Source organism: Schistocerca gregaria, chromosome 4, assembly GCF_023897955.1.
Source record: "Schistocerca gregaria isolate iqSchGreg1 chromosome 4, iqSchGreg1.2, whole genome shotgun sequence".
Lineage (NCBI taxonomy): Eukaryota > Metazoa > Arthropoda > Insecta > Orthoptera > Acrididae > Schistocerca > Schistocerca gregaria.
This window is the reverse complement of record NC_064923.1, coordinates 347,692,214-347,712,108: the sequence shown is the minus strand read 5'-3', so window position 1 is coordinate 347,712,108 and position 19,895 is coordinate 347,692,214. Positions and strand designations below refer to the sequence as shown.

The 19,895-nt window shown below is 38.6% G+C and overlaps 1 protein-coding gene across 4 annotated transcripts in view; it reads left to right on the top strand.

Moving 5' to 3' along the window:
* LOC126365779 (segmentation protein cap'n'collar) overlaps positions 1 to 19,895 on the top strand; it is a 765,194-nt gene that overhangs the window by 689,847 nt on the left and 55,452 nt on the right. For all 4 annotated transcript variants that reach the window (XM_050008342.1, XM_050008341.1, XM_050008344.1 and 1 more), the window contains one exon: positions 1,513 to 1,609. In XM_050008342.1, the coding sequence (XP_049864299.1) occupies positions 1,513 to 1,609 (97 nt within the window). The remainder of the gene's footprint in view (positions 1 to 1,512; positions 1,610 to 19,895) is intronic.

The window sequence follows — 19,895 nt, the reverse complement described above, 5'->3', positions numbered from 1 at the left end:
TACGAGGCCTGCTGCTGCGAGGACAATCCTCAATATTGCTGTGCCTGCTTTCATCACGTAACCTGCTTGCCCACCAACTAACTGTACTGCGATCGACAGTAGCATCTCCATACACCTTTTTCAACCTCTTGTGAATGTTTCCCACTGTCTCATTTTCACAGCACAGGAATTCTATGATAGCGCTTTGCTTCTGACGAACGTCAAATGTAGCAGCCGTCTTAAAGACAAGCTGTGACAGCGCCACTCACGGGAACAGGTTGAACTAAATTTGAAAACAAGCGAGAAGGATGTATCTACACACTGTAAAACTTTCACACAAGCAAAATGAAAACTGTATTTTTACAAAAATAGAGTGCATTTCTTTTGGAGTGACCCTTGTGCATTACTTTCTTCATTTCAGATTGGATGGAACTGGAAGAATGGGTAGTTTCATTTGCTCACAATTTTGTTAAAAAAAAATATTTTTCTCCTTGTGTGATGATATTGGCTGACTTAAAGTATACCCTTTCCGTTATTTAAAGCCTACGCACTTGGATCTACTGAGGGAAGCATTCCAACAAAGTGTTGTAATGATACTGCATGCAGTAATTTGAAACTCGTGGACAATTTATGTGAATTGTTTCAACAGTGTGTCATATAGAATTGGCACTTGAATATTTCATGTATTTATCATAAATGAAATAATGTTCACAGTTCCCTGTTCCATTACATTTTTATAGTTCATCAAAATATTTACATTATTCCTGATACAACCCATATATTAGCAGGCTGTTTGTAGCTTCTGGCATTACAGCAATATATATGTTAATAGACAGTTTTAGTGACTTTTTGTGATTATTTTCAAACTGTATACTGTTTACTGCTATGGGACAAAAACCGAGTGAGGTGATGCAGTGGTTAGTACACAGGACTTGTCCAGAATGCTGGGATGGTCCTCTGAGACGGCACGGCCAACTTCCTTCGCCATTGTTCCTTAAACCGATGGGACCAACAACCTTGCTGTCTGGTTCCCTACCCCTCAATCGACCAACCAACCTATGAGACACTCTTCTACATAGTGTAGAATAGGAACGATATACTTGAGATATCCTCATTGTGTTGTAACTGAGAACCATCAACTCTCTTCTGAAAATGTAAATAAAGATGACTATCCTAACAAGATGTTATATGATTGTGGTTCTACCAGAAACCTGAGTACAACATTCGCTGCTTCATTCCCCTTTTTCAAACCATCATGAGCACTATGTGCTATTTCCTGTGTATATGGAAAAGTGCATATAACATGTTCCCTATTCATACTTGATAGTTCAGTGTCAGTAATAATAATTACTTCAGTACCTGCAAACTTGTTTTTATTTGTAAAATTGATTCCTGTGGCTGTTAATGAGCAGAAAATTGTCAGCGAGTTCTGCAGACCAAGAAATACTCAAATAATTTTGTAATAATATAAAGGCAATCAGTAATTTTTGAGACAGTGGTTAGTGCTTCAATAATATCTGTTATCCATTTCAGAATACCACCACTGAAATAAGTCAGACAACAGAGGGATTTTTGTCATCCATACTAAATGATGAAGATTTGCAGTTGATGGACATGGCAATGAATGACAGTAAGTACCATTTTATTCTAACAGTTAAATAAAACTTTTGAATTTCATGCCATAATTTAGTTACTTTCACCAGTGATCAATAAATATGAGGTCTGTTCAAAAAATTCCTCAACTTTGTCCACAACATTTTTCTATGCTTACCCTTTCCTTATTGAGTATGGTCTCCTTCGAAATACTCTCCTCCATAACTGATGCACCACTCCCAATGTTGTTTCCACTTCTGGAAGCAATCTTCATACACCTTTTGTTGGATCATGTGAAGCACCATCTGCAAATTTTTATTAATCTCGTTTGACATTGCAGATCTTTGTCCCTTCAATGGGGTTTTCAACTTGGGAAATAAATAAAGTCCAGAGGGGCCAGGTCTGGAGAGGACAGAGGATGAGGCAGCACAGTGATTTCATTTTTTGTGCAATAGTCATGCGCCATCAGGGATGAAGGTGTGGGTGCCTTATTGCCATGAATTGTCTCACTACATTTCAGGTCATTTCCATCTCACATTTTCTTGCAAGCATCCCAGCATGTCCCAATACTACCATCAGTTAACAGTTTATCCTTGTGGCACGAATTCGTGATAAAGTAATCCTTCAAAGTCAAAGAAAGCTATGAGCATGGCTTCAACATTTGGCCTGACCTGACAAACTATTTTGGTCTTGGAGAATTTTTCCCGACACATTGTGAAATTTGAACCTTGGTTTCAACATCATAACCACAGACCCACATCTCATAACCAGTTACGGTTCACTTAAGGAACATCTTGTTCTTGTTTGAGCGATCCAGAAGCTCTTCACAGACTGTGAGGCAAAGGTCTTTCTGGTCTTGACGCATGATCCATGGTATGAACTTGGAAGAAGCATGATGCATTCCAAGATGCTGCACCAGGTTTTCATGACATAGTCCACCTGAAATGTTACATTCTTCTGCAATCTCTCAGACAGTCAGTCTTTGATTGGCATGCACAATTTTGTTTATGTTCCCGACGTGAGTGTTGTCAGTACATCTCATAGAGCATCCTGAACGAGGGCCACCTTTTACTTCTGTCCAACCCTTTTTAAACTCTAAAGGTTTTCTTGAATTTCACAGAAAATTTAATGCAGACGCATTGCTCCTCTAACTCTCCCATCTAAATATTTTGCAAACTATGCGACACAACATCCTACTGAATACAGCACTGAACAGTAACTAACAGACATACAACAATGAAAGCTGATCAAAACAGATGGTGAATACAGAAGACAGTCAAAGCAGGAGCTATACAATCATACTGAGAAAATCACAGATGTAGCCAGGAAGAGGCGTCTCGCTTTCTACGGACATATCACAAGGATGGATCAAACAAGACTGACCAACTGACTTCTCAACTACTGGAAGAGCAGGAAGACCATGACACCATGGCTGATAGAAGTCAAGAAAGACATCCAGGAACTGAACATAACTGAAAGTTACATTAGAAACTGAGCACTTCTCAGAAGGATACTAAAAGAAAAGAAGTCTCAGGACAGATCACCCCATAGAAAGATAAGTGCCCTTTGGACAAAGGAGAGAAAGGAGAAACATAGCTAGAGAATGCTGGATAACTGGGCAAACATCAAGTCCCTCTCCAGGCTTGAAAGTAGAATATTGAAGTCCTTAACTGGCCCATTCGAAAGAATAATTCATTTTGCTCCAACACACCATAGGCTCAAAATTATGAATGTTCTGGAAGTTTTTGAACAGACCTCATACATAAAATAAGCAATAGCTTCTCTTTATAAGATATGAACCAGTTCTTTTGAATGTTTGAACTTTCTTAATGAGTAAATGGATGAAACCATAATATAAAATAAATAAATAAATCATTTGACCTGGCAGTTGCTGCCAACTCTTTAATTACATAAGAATGAAACACAGAAAGCATTGTTTTGCAGGTTGTATGTAGTTACTTTATATTATAAAAACATAACCACATAATGCTTAAAAGAAGTTTATACTGTCGAATTTAGTAGCAAACTTAGTTCTACACAGTATTATTGTGTCACCCGTTCACCACTTTAGTAATTTGTGGAATGGATTACTTATTAAGGCCATAATTCATGTTGCTCTTCTCATTCCCCAGGTGAATTTGTTTTGTAATTAAATCTATCCATAATGTTTGGTTGAAAAAAATTACCCAACAAATGATTCACTTTCCTGTCAACAACTTAATTCCATTACTTTCTGTCCCTCAACTAATTAACAGTATGATTTGATGAAAATCTTAGCAGTTGGATGGAATGTATTTTGTGTGCTTTGGACCTGAAGGCCAAAATTAGCAACTTGAAAAAGACTATTTTTTAAAATTTATTTCTCATATCCATCTTGCAATGTGGTATTGCATGATTTATGCTGTAATAAGAACACATCTGGATATTAAACACTATTTACATTATGAATCACACCCTGTCCTGAAAGGAAAAACATAGCAGTTGTTATGTTTTTGCACATATGGATGTTAAACACTACTTATGTTTTGAATCATACACTGTTCTAAAGGGAAAAAAAGGTATTCATAATTTTTGTTATGGTTTTGCTATGCAGTATACCAACTGGAGGTTTAATATCTTTTGATGTGATGAGGGAATAATTTTTAAGCCCTATCTACAAGCCCCATGTGACACAAGAAATAATGAAACGGATGAGCAGCTGTTATGTTTGTCCTTGGAATGTTCCTAACTTCCATGTCTTCTTCAGCTTGTTCAGTGAATTTTGTTTCCCCCCAAACATTTTTTTTTTTTTTTTTTACCGTGAATATAGGTTTCCTTGTGGACTTAATGCACTTTTCCATTGAATTTGTTCTTAACTTGTCTGTAGCTCATCGTCTAGTGGTTGGTGCCACTTCCTCTAGATTGGGGTCTCCGGGGTTCGATCCCTGGCTGGGTCAGATTTTCTATATTTGGGGCTGGTTATTTGTGTTGACCTAATGATATAATTTCATTTCATCTCATCTTTGTCACAAAGGTGTTTAAGTCACCAAAGTGGCATCAAATACAAAGGTTTGCTGGAGCCAGCTGAACAAATAATATTGTATGATCATTTTCATATCAATTCTTCATTTTTCTTTATTTTGCCATATATTTATTCCATGACTGTAACTGGTGTGTTTGGAACAGTTCCCAATTCATTTCTCTGCCCGTGCCACAGTTTGTGGATGTGATGGAGTTCTTTCTCTACTGTTGTCTTTCAGCATATCTTCTTGCTAGTCATCAATTCTCTTTTTATGGGTCTTAATTCTTTCTCACTCATGTGAATCATTGTACCAGTTTCATTCTATTCTGGCACTGCTCATGTTTTCCAAAAGAAAATTGGAAAGTGATGAAAAGATTTTCAAACTCAATGAAGTTATATGTCATTCCTCTCTGATACTAGTTCCTAATCCCTATTCTTTTCTGCTCCAAGTGGTGGTACAATTTAACATCTCATGTATTGGTTGATCAAATGATATAATTCCCTGGCAATGAGAGCAGCACTGCCCCATTTTGTTTCTGAGGGAAACAGGCGCAACTCTTCATTCACTCATGGAAAATTAAAAATGGAACACCAAATATAAAAATTTGTATTACTCACATCTTTAGGGAAGACAAGAAAGAATAAGAATAAAAATTCTGTTGGTCATGCTGGATCTTAAGCAATTTTGAAATTAGCCAATGTCATTTCAGCACATTTTATAGATAATAGAGGTCCTAGCTATTGACTGCAAAGCTGATGTCCTTTTATTAATGTGCAATTTGTCATTATTCTGTGTGCATCATCCACTTTATATTTTTGGTGGATAAAACTAGCTGTTACAATAACATGAAATACATGAAATACTTCAGATCTGCAATTAAATTACATATTTGGCTTATGATTTATAATTTCTATAGAATGTAAGAAATGAATAAAGCTCAACAGGCAAAGTTCAGCTTAATTGAGTAGCTCTGCTGATAGGAAGTGAAAAACAAACCCACTATACTGCTATTAAAGTAAAACAGTTGTTTTTCAAACATGACATTGTATATCATTTGTATCTAAAATATCAACACCTATGTCCTGACTGCATTAATGTTATAAAAAGATGCAGCTGTAGTTTAAAAGGCGCACACTTAAAATTGTGTACACACCAAATGTTATCTCACTCAAGAAAAAGCTTTTGTTCAAAATACTGATCCAGTTAATTATTGTCCTACTAATTCCCATCTGATCTTATGAAGACAGCACTAGTGTCTGTACATTAAAAAAAAAATATGTTTTGAATAACTTTCCATCAGAGGAATTATGCTTGCAGCATTTTGTAAATCAGCATGCAAAAAGAAAGAGTTGTTAATACATAGGTTCATTCCTTTAAAAAATATTAAAAATGAAAGTAAATCTCTCTCAGATGTAAGATACATCAATAATGAAGATACTGGAAACAGATTCATAGCACCATAAAAATGTCAGTGATTTACATCTACCTTTCAGAAGTAAGAAAAACAAAACTGGAAAGTGGGGAAAAGATATTCAAATGCAGTGCAGTTAGTGAACTGAAGTATGTGACACTCATGGTAGCTGGTCAAGATTGAGTAAGACGTAACCACCAAGAAAAATCAGTGAAATATTGTTCATTTAAAAACTCTAAAATTTGATCACATTAAATGACTGACCATGAACATGAGTTTGGTTGGTTGGTTGGCGAATATGTATAGGGCTCTCTGAATGTGAATTTTTATTAAAGTCATAGCTGCATGATGCATCAGTGAAGGTCTGTGAATTACAATGATTACTGAATAAAATAACTGTGTGATGGAAGAGAAAAATTACAAATTTGCCTTATCAGCAGTGTTTAATTGTCCAAATATGTAAGTTGTATGCTCTACTCTTCATGTATCCATTTTTGCTGCAGTGTATCATTATTGTAAAATTGTTTCTGTAAAGTAGTGGATAAATGTAAATAATAAATCTCATGGACTGGATATATTGATGTCTCAAGAGGGCTATATGAGAGATGATCCAGTATCCACTTGCTTCCAGCAACACACTGCAAGATAATCCCTGTCTGTGGAATCTCCAGTACATATGCAGATCTCATTAGCCACCTTTCACTTTTACAATGGGCCAATGCTGTACTGTCTAGTCTGGGCTCATCTCACTCATTCCGAATTTTGTGGAATGACATCAGTTTACCACAGAAAAAATCATCTCAGCACTTGTTTTGATTATGTATAAATGTAGATCACCCATCTCTCCCCTCCCCTATCCCCTAGCGAATTGTGGACCTTGCCATTGGTGGGGTGGCTTGCATGCAATAGAGATAGCTGAGCAATAGATGCAACCACAACGGAGGGGTATCTGTTGAGAGGCCAGACAATTGTGTGATTCCTGAAGAGGAGCAGCAGCCTTTTCAGTAGCTGCACTGGTAACATTCTGGATGATTGACTGATCTACCCTATAACATCAACCAAAATGGTCTCACTGTGCTGGTACTGCAAATGGCTGAAAGTGAGGGGGAACTACAGCCATAATCTTTCCCAAGGGCATACAGCTCTACTATAGGGTTAAATGATGATGGCATCCTCTTGGGTAAAATATTCTGGAGGTAAAATAATCCCCCATTCAGAAGTCCAGTGGGGATTACTAATGGGGATGTTGTCATTAGTAGATACAAAACTGGCATTCTACATATTGGAGTGGGGAATGTTAGATCCCTTAATCAGGCAGGTAGGTTACAAAATTTAAAAAGTGAAATGGATAGATTGAAGTTAGATATAGTGGGAATTAGTGAAGTTTAGTGGCAAGAGGAACAGAACTTCAGGTCAGGTGAGTACAGGGATATAAATACAAAATCAAATAGGGTAATGCAGGAGTAGGTTTAATAGTGAATAAGCAGATAAGAATGGGGGTAAGGTACTATGAAGAGCATCATGAATGTATTATCATAGTGATAGACACTAAGTTCACAGCCACTACAGTAGTACTGGTTTATGTGCCAACTAGCTCCACAGATGATGAAAAGATTGAAAAAATGTATGACAAGATAAAAGAAGGTATCCAAATAGTTAAGGGAGACAAAAATTTAATTATGATGGGGGGCTGGAATTCAGTAGTAGGAAAAGGAAGAGAAGGAGTAATAGTAAGTGAATATGGACTGGGGAAACAGAATGAAAGCAAGAGCTGCCTGATAGAGTTTTGTACAGAACATAGTTTAATCGTCGCTAATACTTGGTTCGTGAATCATGGAAGAAACCTGGAGGTACTGAAATGATGGAGACTGATTATTTAATAGTAAGACATATATTTTGAAACCAGATTTTAAATTGTAAGAAATTTCCAGAGACAGATGTGAGCTGTGACTACAATTTGTTGGTCTGTTGAGTAGCACTAAAGAAATTGCAAAATGGCAGGAAATTAAAAAGATGGCACATGAGTAAGTTAAACAACCAGAGATTGTTGAGAGTTTCAGAAGTTCAAAAGGAGCTTTAGGCAGTTATTGACTACATCAGCTTAAAGGACTGCAGTAGCACACAAATGAGCAGCTTTGAGTGCTGTAATAGTGGAGGCAGTAGAGGATCAAATAAGTAAAAATACAAAGCCTAGCAGAAATCCTTGGATATCACAGGATATATTGAATATAATTGAGGAAAGGAAAAATATAAAAATGCAGCAAATATAGCACTTGAAAGGAGGGCATAAAAATTACTTGAAAATGAAGCTGACAATAAGAGCAAAATGACTAAGCAGGAATGGCTGGAGTACCAGTGTAAGGATTTAGAAGTATATTTTAGTAGGGGAGAGACAGATACCACTCATAAGAAAATTAAAGAGGCCTCTGGAGAAAAGAAAAGGAGCTGCATGAATATCAAGAGTTCAGATGGAAAACCAGTACTAAGCAAAGAAGAGAAAGGTGAAAGGTAGAAGTAGCATATAGAGAGAAGAGCTGCAGTAGATGACATTTGGCAGAACTATTGACAGTCTTGATAGAGCCAGCCAGGAGAAAACTATTCCATCAGGTGTGCAAGATCTACAAGAGAGTGAAATACCCTCAGGCTTCGAGAAGAATGTAGTAATTCCACTTACAAGGAAAACAGGTGTGTATATTACTGAACTATGAGTTTAATAAGTTGTGGTTGCAAAATACTAACACGAATTCTGCATAGAAGAATGGAAAAACTGGTAGAAGCTGACTTCAGGGAAGACCAGTTTGGATTCTGGAGGAATGTAGGAAAGGGCAAAGCAGTACTGGCCCTATAACTTCTCTTAGAAACTAGGTTAATGAAAGTAATACAAGTCAAAGGGCATGAAAGGAGATCATTGGTTGAGAAGAGAGTGAGATATGCTACAATCTTGTAAAAATGAGCAAGCAGTAAAGGAAACCAATGAAAAATTTAGAGTAGGAATTAAAGTTCAGGAAGAAGAAATAAAAACTTTGAGGTTTGTTGATGACATTGTAATTAGAACACCAGTTAAACAGAATGGACAGTATCTTAAAAGGAGGATATAAGATGAACATCATCAAAAGCAAAACAAGGCTAAGTAATATAGTTGAATTAATTCAGGTGAGGCTGAGGGAATTACATTAGGAAGTGAGACAATAAAAGAAGTAGATGAATTTTGCTATTTGGGCAGCAAAACAACTGATGATGACTGAAATACAGAGGATATAAATTGTGATTAGCAATGGTAAGGAAAACATTTCTGGAGAACATTTGTTAACACAGAACATCAATTTAAATGTGAGAATGTCTTTTTCTGAAGGTATTTGCCTGTAATGTGCCCTAGTATGAAAGTGAAATGTGAATGATAAACAGTTAAGACAAGAAGAGAATAGAAGCTTTTATGTGGTGCTTCAGTAGACTGCTCAAGATTATATCAGTAGATCATGTGACTAATAAAGTGGTACTGAATGGAATTGGGGAGGCAAGAAATTTGTGACATGAGTTGACTAAGGAAATGGTTTGGTTGATGAGACACATTCTGAGATATGAAGGGATCAACAGCATAGTCTGGAAGGAGTGTGTGTGTGTGTGTGTGTGTGTGTGTGTGTGTGTGTGTGTGTGTGTGTGTGTGTGTGTGTGTGTGTGTGGAGGGGGGAGGGGGTTTAAAATCATAGGGGGAGACCAAGACATGAATAAAGTTGTCAGAATAAGAAAAACATAGGTTACAGTAGTTAATTGGAGCTAAAACAGCTTACACAGAATAGAGCAGCATGGAGAGCTGCATCAAACCAGTCTTCAGACTGAAAGATGACAACAACTACTGTAAAACATCAACACAATTGAACTCTTATCAGTTATGAATCCTGATTATCAACACATTTTTGTTGAAGGTACAGTGCCAGTTATTGAGCATGAGTTGCTGGCCTAGTGATATGCCTCATAAAGTACTAAGCAATGCCTGTCTAATTGTGTAAAGATCTCCTTGATATATGTGCTTAGTTTAAGATATGAGCAGTGATGTAGACAAAATTTAGATATGCTTTAGATATTTACTTCCCTCTTTTACCTTGCATTTTTTACAAGTCCTGTGTTATAGAATTTAATTGATTGTGTTTTGTGATGTTAAATGCTAGCTTATTTTCAGTGGAACAAACAGGGTCTTTAGGTAAGATATCATTTACTGTCCAAGCTGTTGGTGTGCCACAGATAAACTTTATAGTGGTGCTTAAATCAGCTGCGAAAGATAGCAGTCATGCTTAATAAATGTCAGAGGGGCGGTCATGTTTATATGTAACGTTATTATTTATTTTATTTTAAGGATATAAGTATGGAAATATTTGTAGGTATCATTACTTCTTTGCCAGTTTCTAACTTAATCAGGCTTGAGGTAGTAGTTTTCATTTGAAGACCCATAATTAAAGCAAATGGTAAAATCATCATTATGAGAATAAAGAACATGAAAAAAGGGAAAGTGAAGAGAATCAAACAGCACGTGTAAAAACAAAATGAGCAGGTGATGGAGTGTGTAGAGCAGGGAAGGAAAGTAAACACTGTATTTTTTTCCTTGTTTTTCCATCCATTAGGAAATTTTTAACTGCTTTCTCAGGTGGCTTGTAATGCTGAACAGTAGAAAGAATTTGATATTCTGGCAGCATAGTCCCAATCAGGTAAGTGGTTGTAATGGAGGGCAGCATGTGTTGAAAGTTTACATTTGGGAGGGTATGAATTGGCAAAATAGTGTAATAGTTTAACAAAAGTCATTTTGATACCAACATTGTAAATGGCTTCTACATACACTATGTGATCAAAAGTATCCGGACACCTAGCTGAGAATGACTTAAAAGTTCGTGGCACCCTCCATCAGTAATTCTGGAATTCAGTATGGTGTTGGCCCACCCTTAGCCTTGATGACAGTTTCCACTCTCTCAGGCATATTTTCAATCAAGTGCTGGAAGGTTTCTTGGGGAATGGCAGCCCATTCTTGCTCTCTGCGGAGAGATATTGATGTCGGTCGGTGAGGCCTGGCATGAAGTCAGCATTCCAAAACATCCCAAAAATGTTCTATAGTATTCAGGGCAGGACTCTGCACAGGCCAATCCTTTACAGGGATGTTATTGTCATGTAACCACTCCGCCACACATTGTGCATTATGAACAGGTGCTCAATCATGTTGAAAGATGGAGTCACCATCTCCATATTGCTCTTCAATAGTGGGAAGCAAGAAGATGCATAAAATATCATTGTAGGCCTGTGCTGTGATAGAGCCATGCAAAACTGTTACGATGTAACCCAGGCGGTGGAACAAATATGCCGAACCCAAGGGCAGAAAAGGAAATGAGGAAACGGTGGCCAATGGTGCACAGAGTTGGACTGCGCTGTGCCATGAGCGACACCTGTCAGAAGGGAATGTAAGCGATGCTCCTGCTAGTCTCGGGTATGCAGATCGGCACCGGACCATGGACGTTAGTTATCAGTACCATGTGTCAACTTGCCTGAACAGTTCACATATCAAGGACAATAAATTATACTGCAAGACACCCCTTGTTTGTGACTACTATTTGTAATTCTCCGAAGTTAAGTATTATCATTTGCTTTCTAGAAATAAAACTATGGTTTAAATACAACTACGGTTGAAGAATGGCATTCATGTATCGTTCAGCTCTCACAGCGACTTCCATGACCACCACCAGCATATGTTGGCCTCACATAATGCCACCCCAAAACAGCAGGGAACATCCACCTTCCTGCACTTGCTGGACAGTGTGTCTAAGGCTTTCAGCCTGACCGGGTTGCCTCCAAACACATTCCGACGATTGTCTGGTTGGAGGCATATGCAACACTCATGATTCCAATACTGAGTGGTCGATTCAGCATGTTGTTGGGCCCATCTGTATTGTGCTGCATGGTGTCTTGGTTGCAAAAATGGACCTTGCCATGGATGTTGGGAGTGAAGTTGCGCATCATGCAGCCTATTGCACACAGTTTGAGTCATAACACGATGTCCTGCAGCTGCACAAAAAGCAGTATTCAACATGGTGGCATTGCTGTCAGGGTTCCTCCGAGCCATAATCTGTAGGTAGCAGTCATTCACTGCAGTAGAAACCCTTGGGCAGCCTGAGTGAGGCATGTCATTGATAGTTCCTGTGTCTCTGTATCTTATCCATGTCCGAACAACATTGCTCCAGTTGACTCCGAGATGCCTGGACATTTCCTTGTTGAGAGCCCTTCATGGCACAAAGAAACAATGTAGACATGATTGAACTGCAGTACTGACTGCCTAGACATTGTTGAACCACAGATAACATGAGCTGTGTAGCTCCTTCCTGGTGGAATGAGTGGAACTAATTGGCTGTCGGACCCCCTCCATCTAATAGATGCTGCTCATGCATGGTTGCTTACATCTTTGGGCAGGTTTAGTGGCATCTCTGAGCAGTCAAAGGGACTGTGTCTGTGATACAATATCCACAGTCAACGTCTATCTTCAGGCGTTCTGGGAACTGGGGTGATGCAAAATGTTTGTTGATGTATGTATTATTACTGGTAAACTTGGTTACTCAAGCATTTGTACATGACACTAACACAAATTGTGAGTGACAAAAATAAAAATATAAGTAACTGATGACTTGTTGCCCTGGTTAAAAATGGAGAAAAGAGTTCTTCTCTAACATTTGGAAGGGAATGAGACTTAGGTTGATTTCTTTGAACATGAAATAAATAAATTGTCAGTGGAATGATGTCACACATTGTGAAATCTGCTGTGTACACATTTTTTTGCCTCTTTCCTTTTTTGTAAAAGGGCAGAAATCAATTCCATGCAACACATCAACAACCTGAAGAAAGTTAAACTAATCCTTCACAAAAGTCTTTGAGCAAAAGCCCTCAGAGGTGACATGAAAACTAAAGACATATCCCAGCTTTGCATGGGTATCACTATGTACATGTGGCGGATGCCTTGCTTGGCGTAACGGTAATAAGTTACAAACACAAACCTACATCATGAATCACTCTACATATTGGTGAAAACTGTACCAAATTCCCTGCAGTATTTCCTGAGATTGACTTTCACATACAGACAGAAAAATGTGGTGAGAGACATTAATTTAGTTATATGTATACCCTAGAAGCCAGACACATGTGCTCAAATCATTGCTGGGATACCATAAATTAGATGGAAGAATTGCCCAGTCTACTTTATTGCCAAGGTCTGTCATTATCTGTTCAGGCCATTGAAGACATCTAATCACAGTTGTTGCTTTGAAAGTATTGATTTATGCAGAGAGAGAGAGAGAGAGAGAGAGAGAGAGAGAGAGAGTGTGTGTGTGTGTGTGTGTGTGTGTGTGTGTGTGTGTGTGTGTGTGTGTGTGTGTTTGTTCAGCAATGGATATAACGTGTATGTCAAGCAATTATGCTTGAATGTGAAGGTGTGAAGGTTGTGCTGTGGAAATTTCACTTTTTTAGCTTTCTGATTAGCTCTTGCAAGTACTATGTTCAGGTTACATGTGCAGTGCCTCTCTTGCTTACATGAGAACAACTGATGATATATACTGTTATAATAATTATGTAATTCCATCTTGAAGAAGAAATGGTAACCACTAAGGTATGTCAGGTCACAAAAAGAGCTTACATCACAAGAAGAAAGCAGGGTATATGAGTATGGAGAAGATCATATATGGATGTAAATTGTCTTTCTTTGGGCTTTAGATGTATGTATGACCAAAAAATTAACATCCAGTCATACTTATTAAGCAGAGGGGCATAAAAATAGTGCACTCAGTTTTGGTACACTCTGGAACTCAAAATAAAAATCTTATTGATAATTATCTAAATCTGATATCTGCAAATTGCAGACAAGTGGATATAATTTTCCTCGTCATTGATGTAATTCTGTGTTTTCAACAATACAGATTTTATTAAGTACAACTTCTTTACAGTTAAATCACAGATAGTAATAGTACCTGACTTGTAGAAACACACACAAAAAAAAGACTTCTGGAGGTAAACATTTCATTGTCAAAACTGTAGTCTTAGAGTTTGCTGAATAACTCACACATCAGTGCTAGAAAACAAAGTTTGTAGGTTCAGCTGGGAAACACTTGCATACAAACATAGCTTTTGGTGCACCTGTAGGCTGTTGGTTGTTGTTTCATTCCCTGTCAGCTTAACTATCACTTGAACCATGAGTGAAAACAGCCCTGCATTTGGCAGCCAGGTAAGTCCATGCACTGTCCAACCATCATCAGTTAGTAACAAAAAAGTTAAAAAAAAAAACAGTCCAGGAGAAAACATCACAGTGCAGGGTCAATGTCAATAGGCACAGCAGGAATCTTGCTATAAATGTCATCTGGTCAATACATAGGCCACCAAGCCTTATTTTTCATTCAGGAAATGCCCAGTGGGACTAATGCAGGAGTCACAATATACGGGAGTGCAAAAGCTCCTGAATCACCACTTAATACTAACAGTCATTTTAATTCAAGAACAGGACACAGATGAAGGATACAGGACTCTGAAAAGAAACAACAAAGATCTGGGACAATTACCAATGGAATGGCCTGCAGCCAGCCAGCCAGTTTGTATGAACTGGCAAACCCGCCAATAAAGTGGATCCTTACTTGTGGCTGCTACTATGTCTGTGGAAGTGTCAGTAAATGCTTTCACTGGCTGTTCCAATCGTTAACCAATGTTGAAGCAGACAATATTGTATGCAGGGCTGATGCACAGTATCGGATGGAATACTGATAATCTGAAAAGAAAAGAACCCAGGATAGTAACCTGTGGGATGACCATTCATCAAACATAGACGACAACAGCTTATAATCTCTGACTACCAGTATCTTCGTCTCTATCAGGGAATAATTTTCTTGTAATTTGGTTAGTACCTTAGAGGTGTGAATGTGATGGGTCATCCTGAACCATTTGGATACTTACATGTAGAAGGGCCCTGATGCCATAAACTGATACATCTGTGACCAATACTAGAGACAAATGAAGCTGATACAAGGTCAGGCATGGAGCAGTTTGCAGACATTTCTTCAGCTTAAAAAATGCTTGGTGACAATCTGTGAAGCACTTGAAAGGGACCTCTTTTCTCGATAATTGATTCAACATTTGGGCTATAGCTGCAGTTTGGGTGATACAACAGCCATAATATGTAATCTCGTCCATAAAACCTATAGGTCCTCCAGATTCTGTGGTATAGGAATATGGAAAATTGCAGTCAAATTTTCTGATGTTGTTTTAAGGTCATCCCAGCTAAGGATATATCCTATATGCTTAATGAAAGGCTGAAAAAGGAGCACTTTGACAAATTACACTTTAACCTGTCTTGCAAAAGGATGGAAAATACTCCCAGAGATACAACATATGCTCCTCCTGAACCAATCCTATGATCACTACATCGTCCAGCTAAATGACACATTGAGGAAATACTGAGAGTAGTTTGTTGTAAAAATTTCTGAAAGACTGCTGAACCACTACCAATCCCCAAGCATGACTTGTTATATTGATAAGAGGCCAGAAGGAGTATTTATTACAAATATGGCTCTGGAACCCTGTTCAAAGGAAGCTGGAAATAAGTTGAAAAGATTCATTTTAAGGGAATACTAACCCCTGCTAGTTTTGAAAACACTTCATCAGGATATAGAACAGAGCGTGAGACCACAATCAACTGTGTGTTTACCACACTTCTGACATCCCCATAAAGGCATAAAACATCACATGATTTGCGTACAGTGGGTACTGGTTATCCATTTCCACTTCGGTTTCATTCTAGAAGTATGAAGGTAGTGGGCAAGCTTTGAAAAATTTCAGTACTGCTGACTCTTTTTAATATAATGTGGGGCACATTGGTGACACACGGAATACATTTCTCCCCATGGATCAATGTCCTGGACTGCTCGGACGACAGAGTGTTGGATGGATAACCAAAAGACTATATATGCATCCAGACCAAAAATATTTTTCACTGAGGGTCTTGCTGCTATAAAGAAAGGAAGGGGCCTGGTTACTTGCTTATACATTAATTGCAGAACTACCTGGTCTAGAATTGGAATACCATGTTGAGCCCAAGTCCACTTCATAGCAGCTAACGATTTTAAAGGTGCAGACCCCACTTAAGAGGCATGGCTGATTGATAATCAAGACCAAAGTCCTGGCATCAAAAAGGAATAAAATGGGAGCACCATGAGCAGTTGCTGACAGCATAAAATGAAATGGCTCCATCCTTGTCTCTGTGATGTCATTTATGTGCATTGGTGCACGTGACTGCTGACAGCTTGGCTAGTTCTGACAAACATCAGCTATGTGACAGTGGCGAAAACATTGTGAGCTGACATCATTATGATGTGGCCAACTGCAGCTAGCATGCCTAGAATAACAGTCAGGACAACAGGGCACCATGCAAAAATTTTGTCGAGGCTGAGTAAAAAAACTGTATGGTGCTGTGTTTGATTTTTGTCCATTCACCTGCCACCTGTATTAAGTGAAATTTTTACAATTTAATCATCAGACAGGCTAAGGCATGACACATTTGCCAACATAGATGAATTTCTGATACTTCAGTCTGTCTAGCTGGTAGCCATACATGCACGAGATATCTGAATGCCCTAGTAATCCATAAAATTTCCGCTAAAGATGGATCTGACTGCCTTAATGCTTCAGCATGCTCTTCACTGTCTGGTGCTAATCTCATATAATATCCAATCTGAATATGATAATCCACAAGAACACACAAACCATTATTTTCTAGTCAGGCCTTTTAGACTTCAATCCTTGACAAATAACGATGTTGGAGCAAGTCTAAATGAATGGCACCATATTCAGTTTTGTAGCAAAATGTTCACTGAAAAATGGGTGATAAAGGGACTAAATTTTGCACAAGATAATAAAGCTGTGCATTTGTTGATAATAGGAAGGCTCACTGTTACTCAGTGTACATAATGTCAGTTGCCTGGAAATTAAGAGTTAAAAGCTTTTAATACACTTCCCGGTTCTTCTGAGCTTCATGGAATGGATGGAAACATGGGATTACCAGAAGCTGTGCTGGATCTGTTGACTTCCGTAATAGCTTGTGAATGCTCAGGCTGTCATTTGTGAGCTCGAGAAACTGCTGATTCATCATGGTTGAAATGCACGGCAAAATGGCCTGACAATATCTATTCTGGTATAGGGTGCGTTACAGTTCCAAAAAGGTCCTCATCACTGCTGTTCTGATTCTTCAACAACACTGATTATATTTAAGTGCAACTCATATAGAATTAAATCACAGAACGTAATAGTTCCTGATCCAACTGAAAACATGCAGAAGAAAAGATTTCTGGAGGTAAATACTTCATGGCCAGTACAGTTCTCTGAATGTTTGCTGAATAACTCACTCAGAAATAATTCTATTTGTAGGTTCAAATGGGAAGCACGCTCATATATGAACCACACTCTTGGTGCACCTGTAAACTACCAGTGCATTCACTAAAAAAGGTAGGTAACAACAAAGTCCAAAAAACAATCTGGAAAAACCACACAGTATAGGGTCATCAACATTACATACACTGGAGAGCTTTGCCTGGTTGAGAAGTGAGACCTTGGAAGTCTGTGGCAGCCCTTAAATCTATGACAGGTATTTTGCCACATGACTTGGCACTGACATACCTTTAACATCACACCTAGTGACTTTGCTGGACATCATATTGACTGATTGCTGGACATTATATTGACTGATCACTTGATATGTCTGACAGGATTACAAGTGTCATTAAATGCAGAGTCATCATGGCAGCAAGAGAGACACCAAAGAGTAGTTGTGACAAGCTGAGAGTTACTATTCAAAGATTTCTTTGACAACTCAGTAATTTTATTCAGAAAGAATTTTACTTCTGATAGTGTGTAACACATGCAAAATTTCTTGTGTATAGCATGTGAAATTTCTGCATGCATTGATAACAGCTGAAAATTATTGTAGCTTGAATTGCAGCAAGTTATTAATGTAGGAATATCAGTATTCATCAGTTCCCGTAGCATTCCAAGAAGTTCAGCCAGATTCCCTAGATACTGTCAATGATGTCCTCATAATGGTCAAAGTGGTTTGCATAGTTCGGAGTTTAGTCAAGATATGTGAATGCTCCTGCACATTTCTTGTGCCATGAAGTCATGCTTTAGCCCACCAGTCACAAAATTGTCATCTTGGAAGGCAAAGCTAGCAAGTTTATGGGCTTTGAGCAAATGGAAAACCTTGTTGTTCATTGTGTTCAGTAATTCTTTCTGACTCATGCTGTTATGTCACATCAACTAAAAGACCCATCCTTCGACAGCATGGTTATTAGATGGAGTTAACACGAGTCCTTGCATGCAGTCTTGCTAGAAGGCTTGCAGATTAAATGATGAACATGACACTGTATATCATTATCACAAAGGTATATGCACAGTTTATCTGATCAAATGTCATTTACAATCCTGCAGTAGCTACTGTTGATACCTCTCCGTCCACTCTACTCAAAAGTGGGCAAGGGTCTCTTCCATGTGACGTTGTTCTAAATACCCATGTAACTTTTGGGTCACCAGCAGAAAAAAATATTCCAGTCATATTACAACTAAAAGATGATCAAGGCAATCTGGGACTCCTCACATACGTGTCGCATCTCAGGTCTAGTAGTTGCTTCCTAAAAAGTTTAGAATTGCTGGGAACACCAAAAGACTGCTCCTATCCCACCATTTCTTGAAACGGATACTTGAATTGGAATCATCATTGCATTGGTTGGTTAAACATTCAAAATGATACAAAGTGCCAAATCTCACAGTTGATGAAAGAGGTTGTAAAAGATGTGTCCCAAGCTCTTCTGGTAAAAGATGTTGTAACAACTAAGCACACTGAGGAAATGTATCAGAAAAGAATTGTACTTCCAAATTTGGTTTCTTAGGTGGTTCTGGAAGACCACCGTGTCTTCACCCGTCTCGTATGCCAGATGATGAAGGAAGAGACACAGCATTTTATGGCAGCTAGAACTGTCAGACTGAGTAAGCAAGATATAACAGCCAAGAACCTCAATCTGATGTATCAGGAGGTAGTGGAAAATCTCCGCCAAATGTGCCAGGAAGATTGAACTCTGCCAACTTGATCCTGTAGCACAGCTTTCAAATGACAGACCAGCACCTCGCCACTGCAGATAGATCCCTCTCTCCTCCACCAAGTATGACATCCCACAGATGAAAAGAAATTTGGAGGACAGAGGACAACCTACTGGTGTGTTTCCACTGTGGACACCCGCGGGACACGTATGTTACTGCAGAGAAAGGGGGTTGGTTTTGTAAGACTACTGTGCTGCCAGATCTCAACCATCACAAAAAGCTCTATTCACACCAGTCAACTGCAGATGATGAACCCTGTCACTGTATGATGGATGAGGTCACTCCCTAAGACACTATAGCCATTTTCCATCACCATGCAGGGGTACCACTAGCTCGCCTAGCCACTGACTCCAGGAGGACTAAGTGAAGTGAACTTCTGTGGAGGTAAGGCCATCACAGCTGCAAATCCTCTATGGGTGACAGTGACAATGATGTCAGGAAATCTCCTCGCCCTCACCATTGACAGCCAAGCTGTTGAGGTACAAGTTGACCAATGGACTTTCTTTTCTGTACTGTCAGATGCTTATTGTCGCCAGCTAAAGAAGACTATGTTACTTGACTTGACACACAAGCAGTTGTTCTGGAAGTTGCAAATATGAAGTATGTTCAGCCTATGGGAACATGTGCTGTAAGAATAACTACCAATGACAGGACACAGCCCTTTGAATTTGTCATTTTAACAGAACGTTTGGAACTTTTTCTGGCATCGCAAGCAGTCATAAACTGTGGAAGATCAGAGCTCCAGACTGACAAAGCTATTC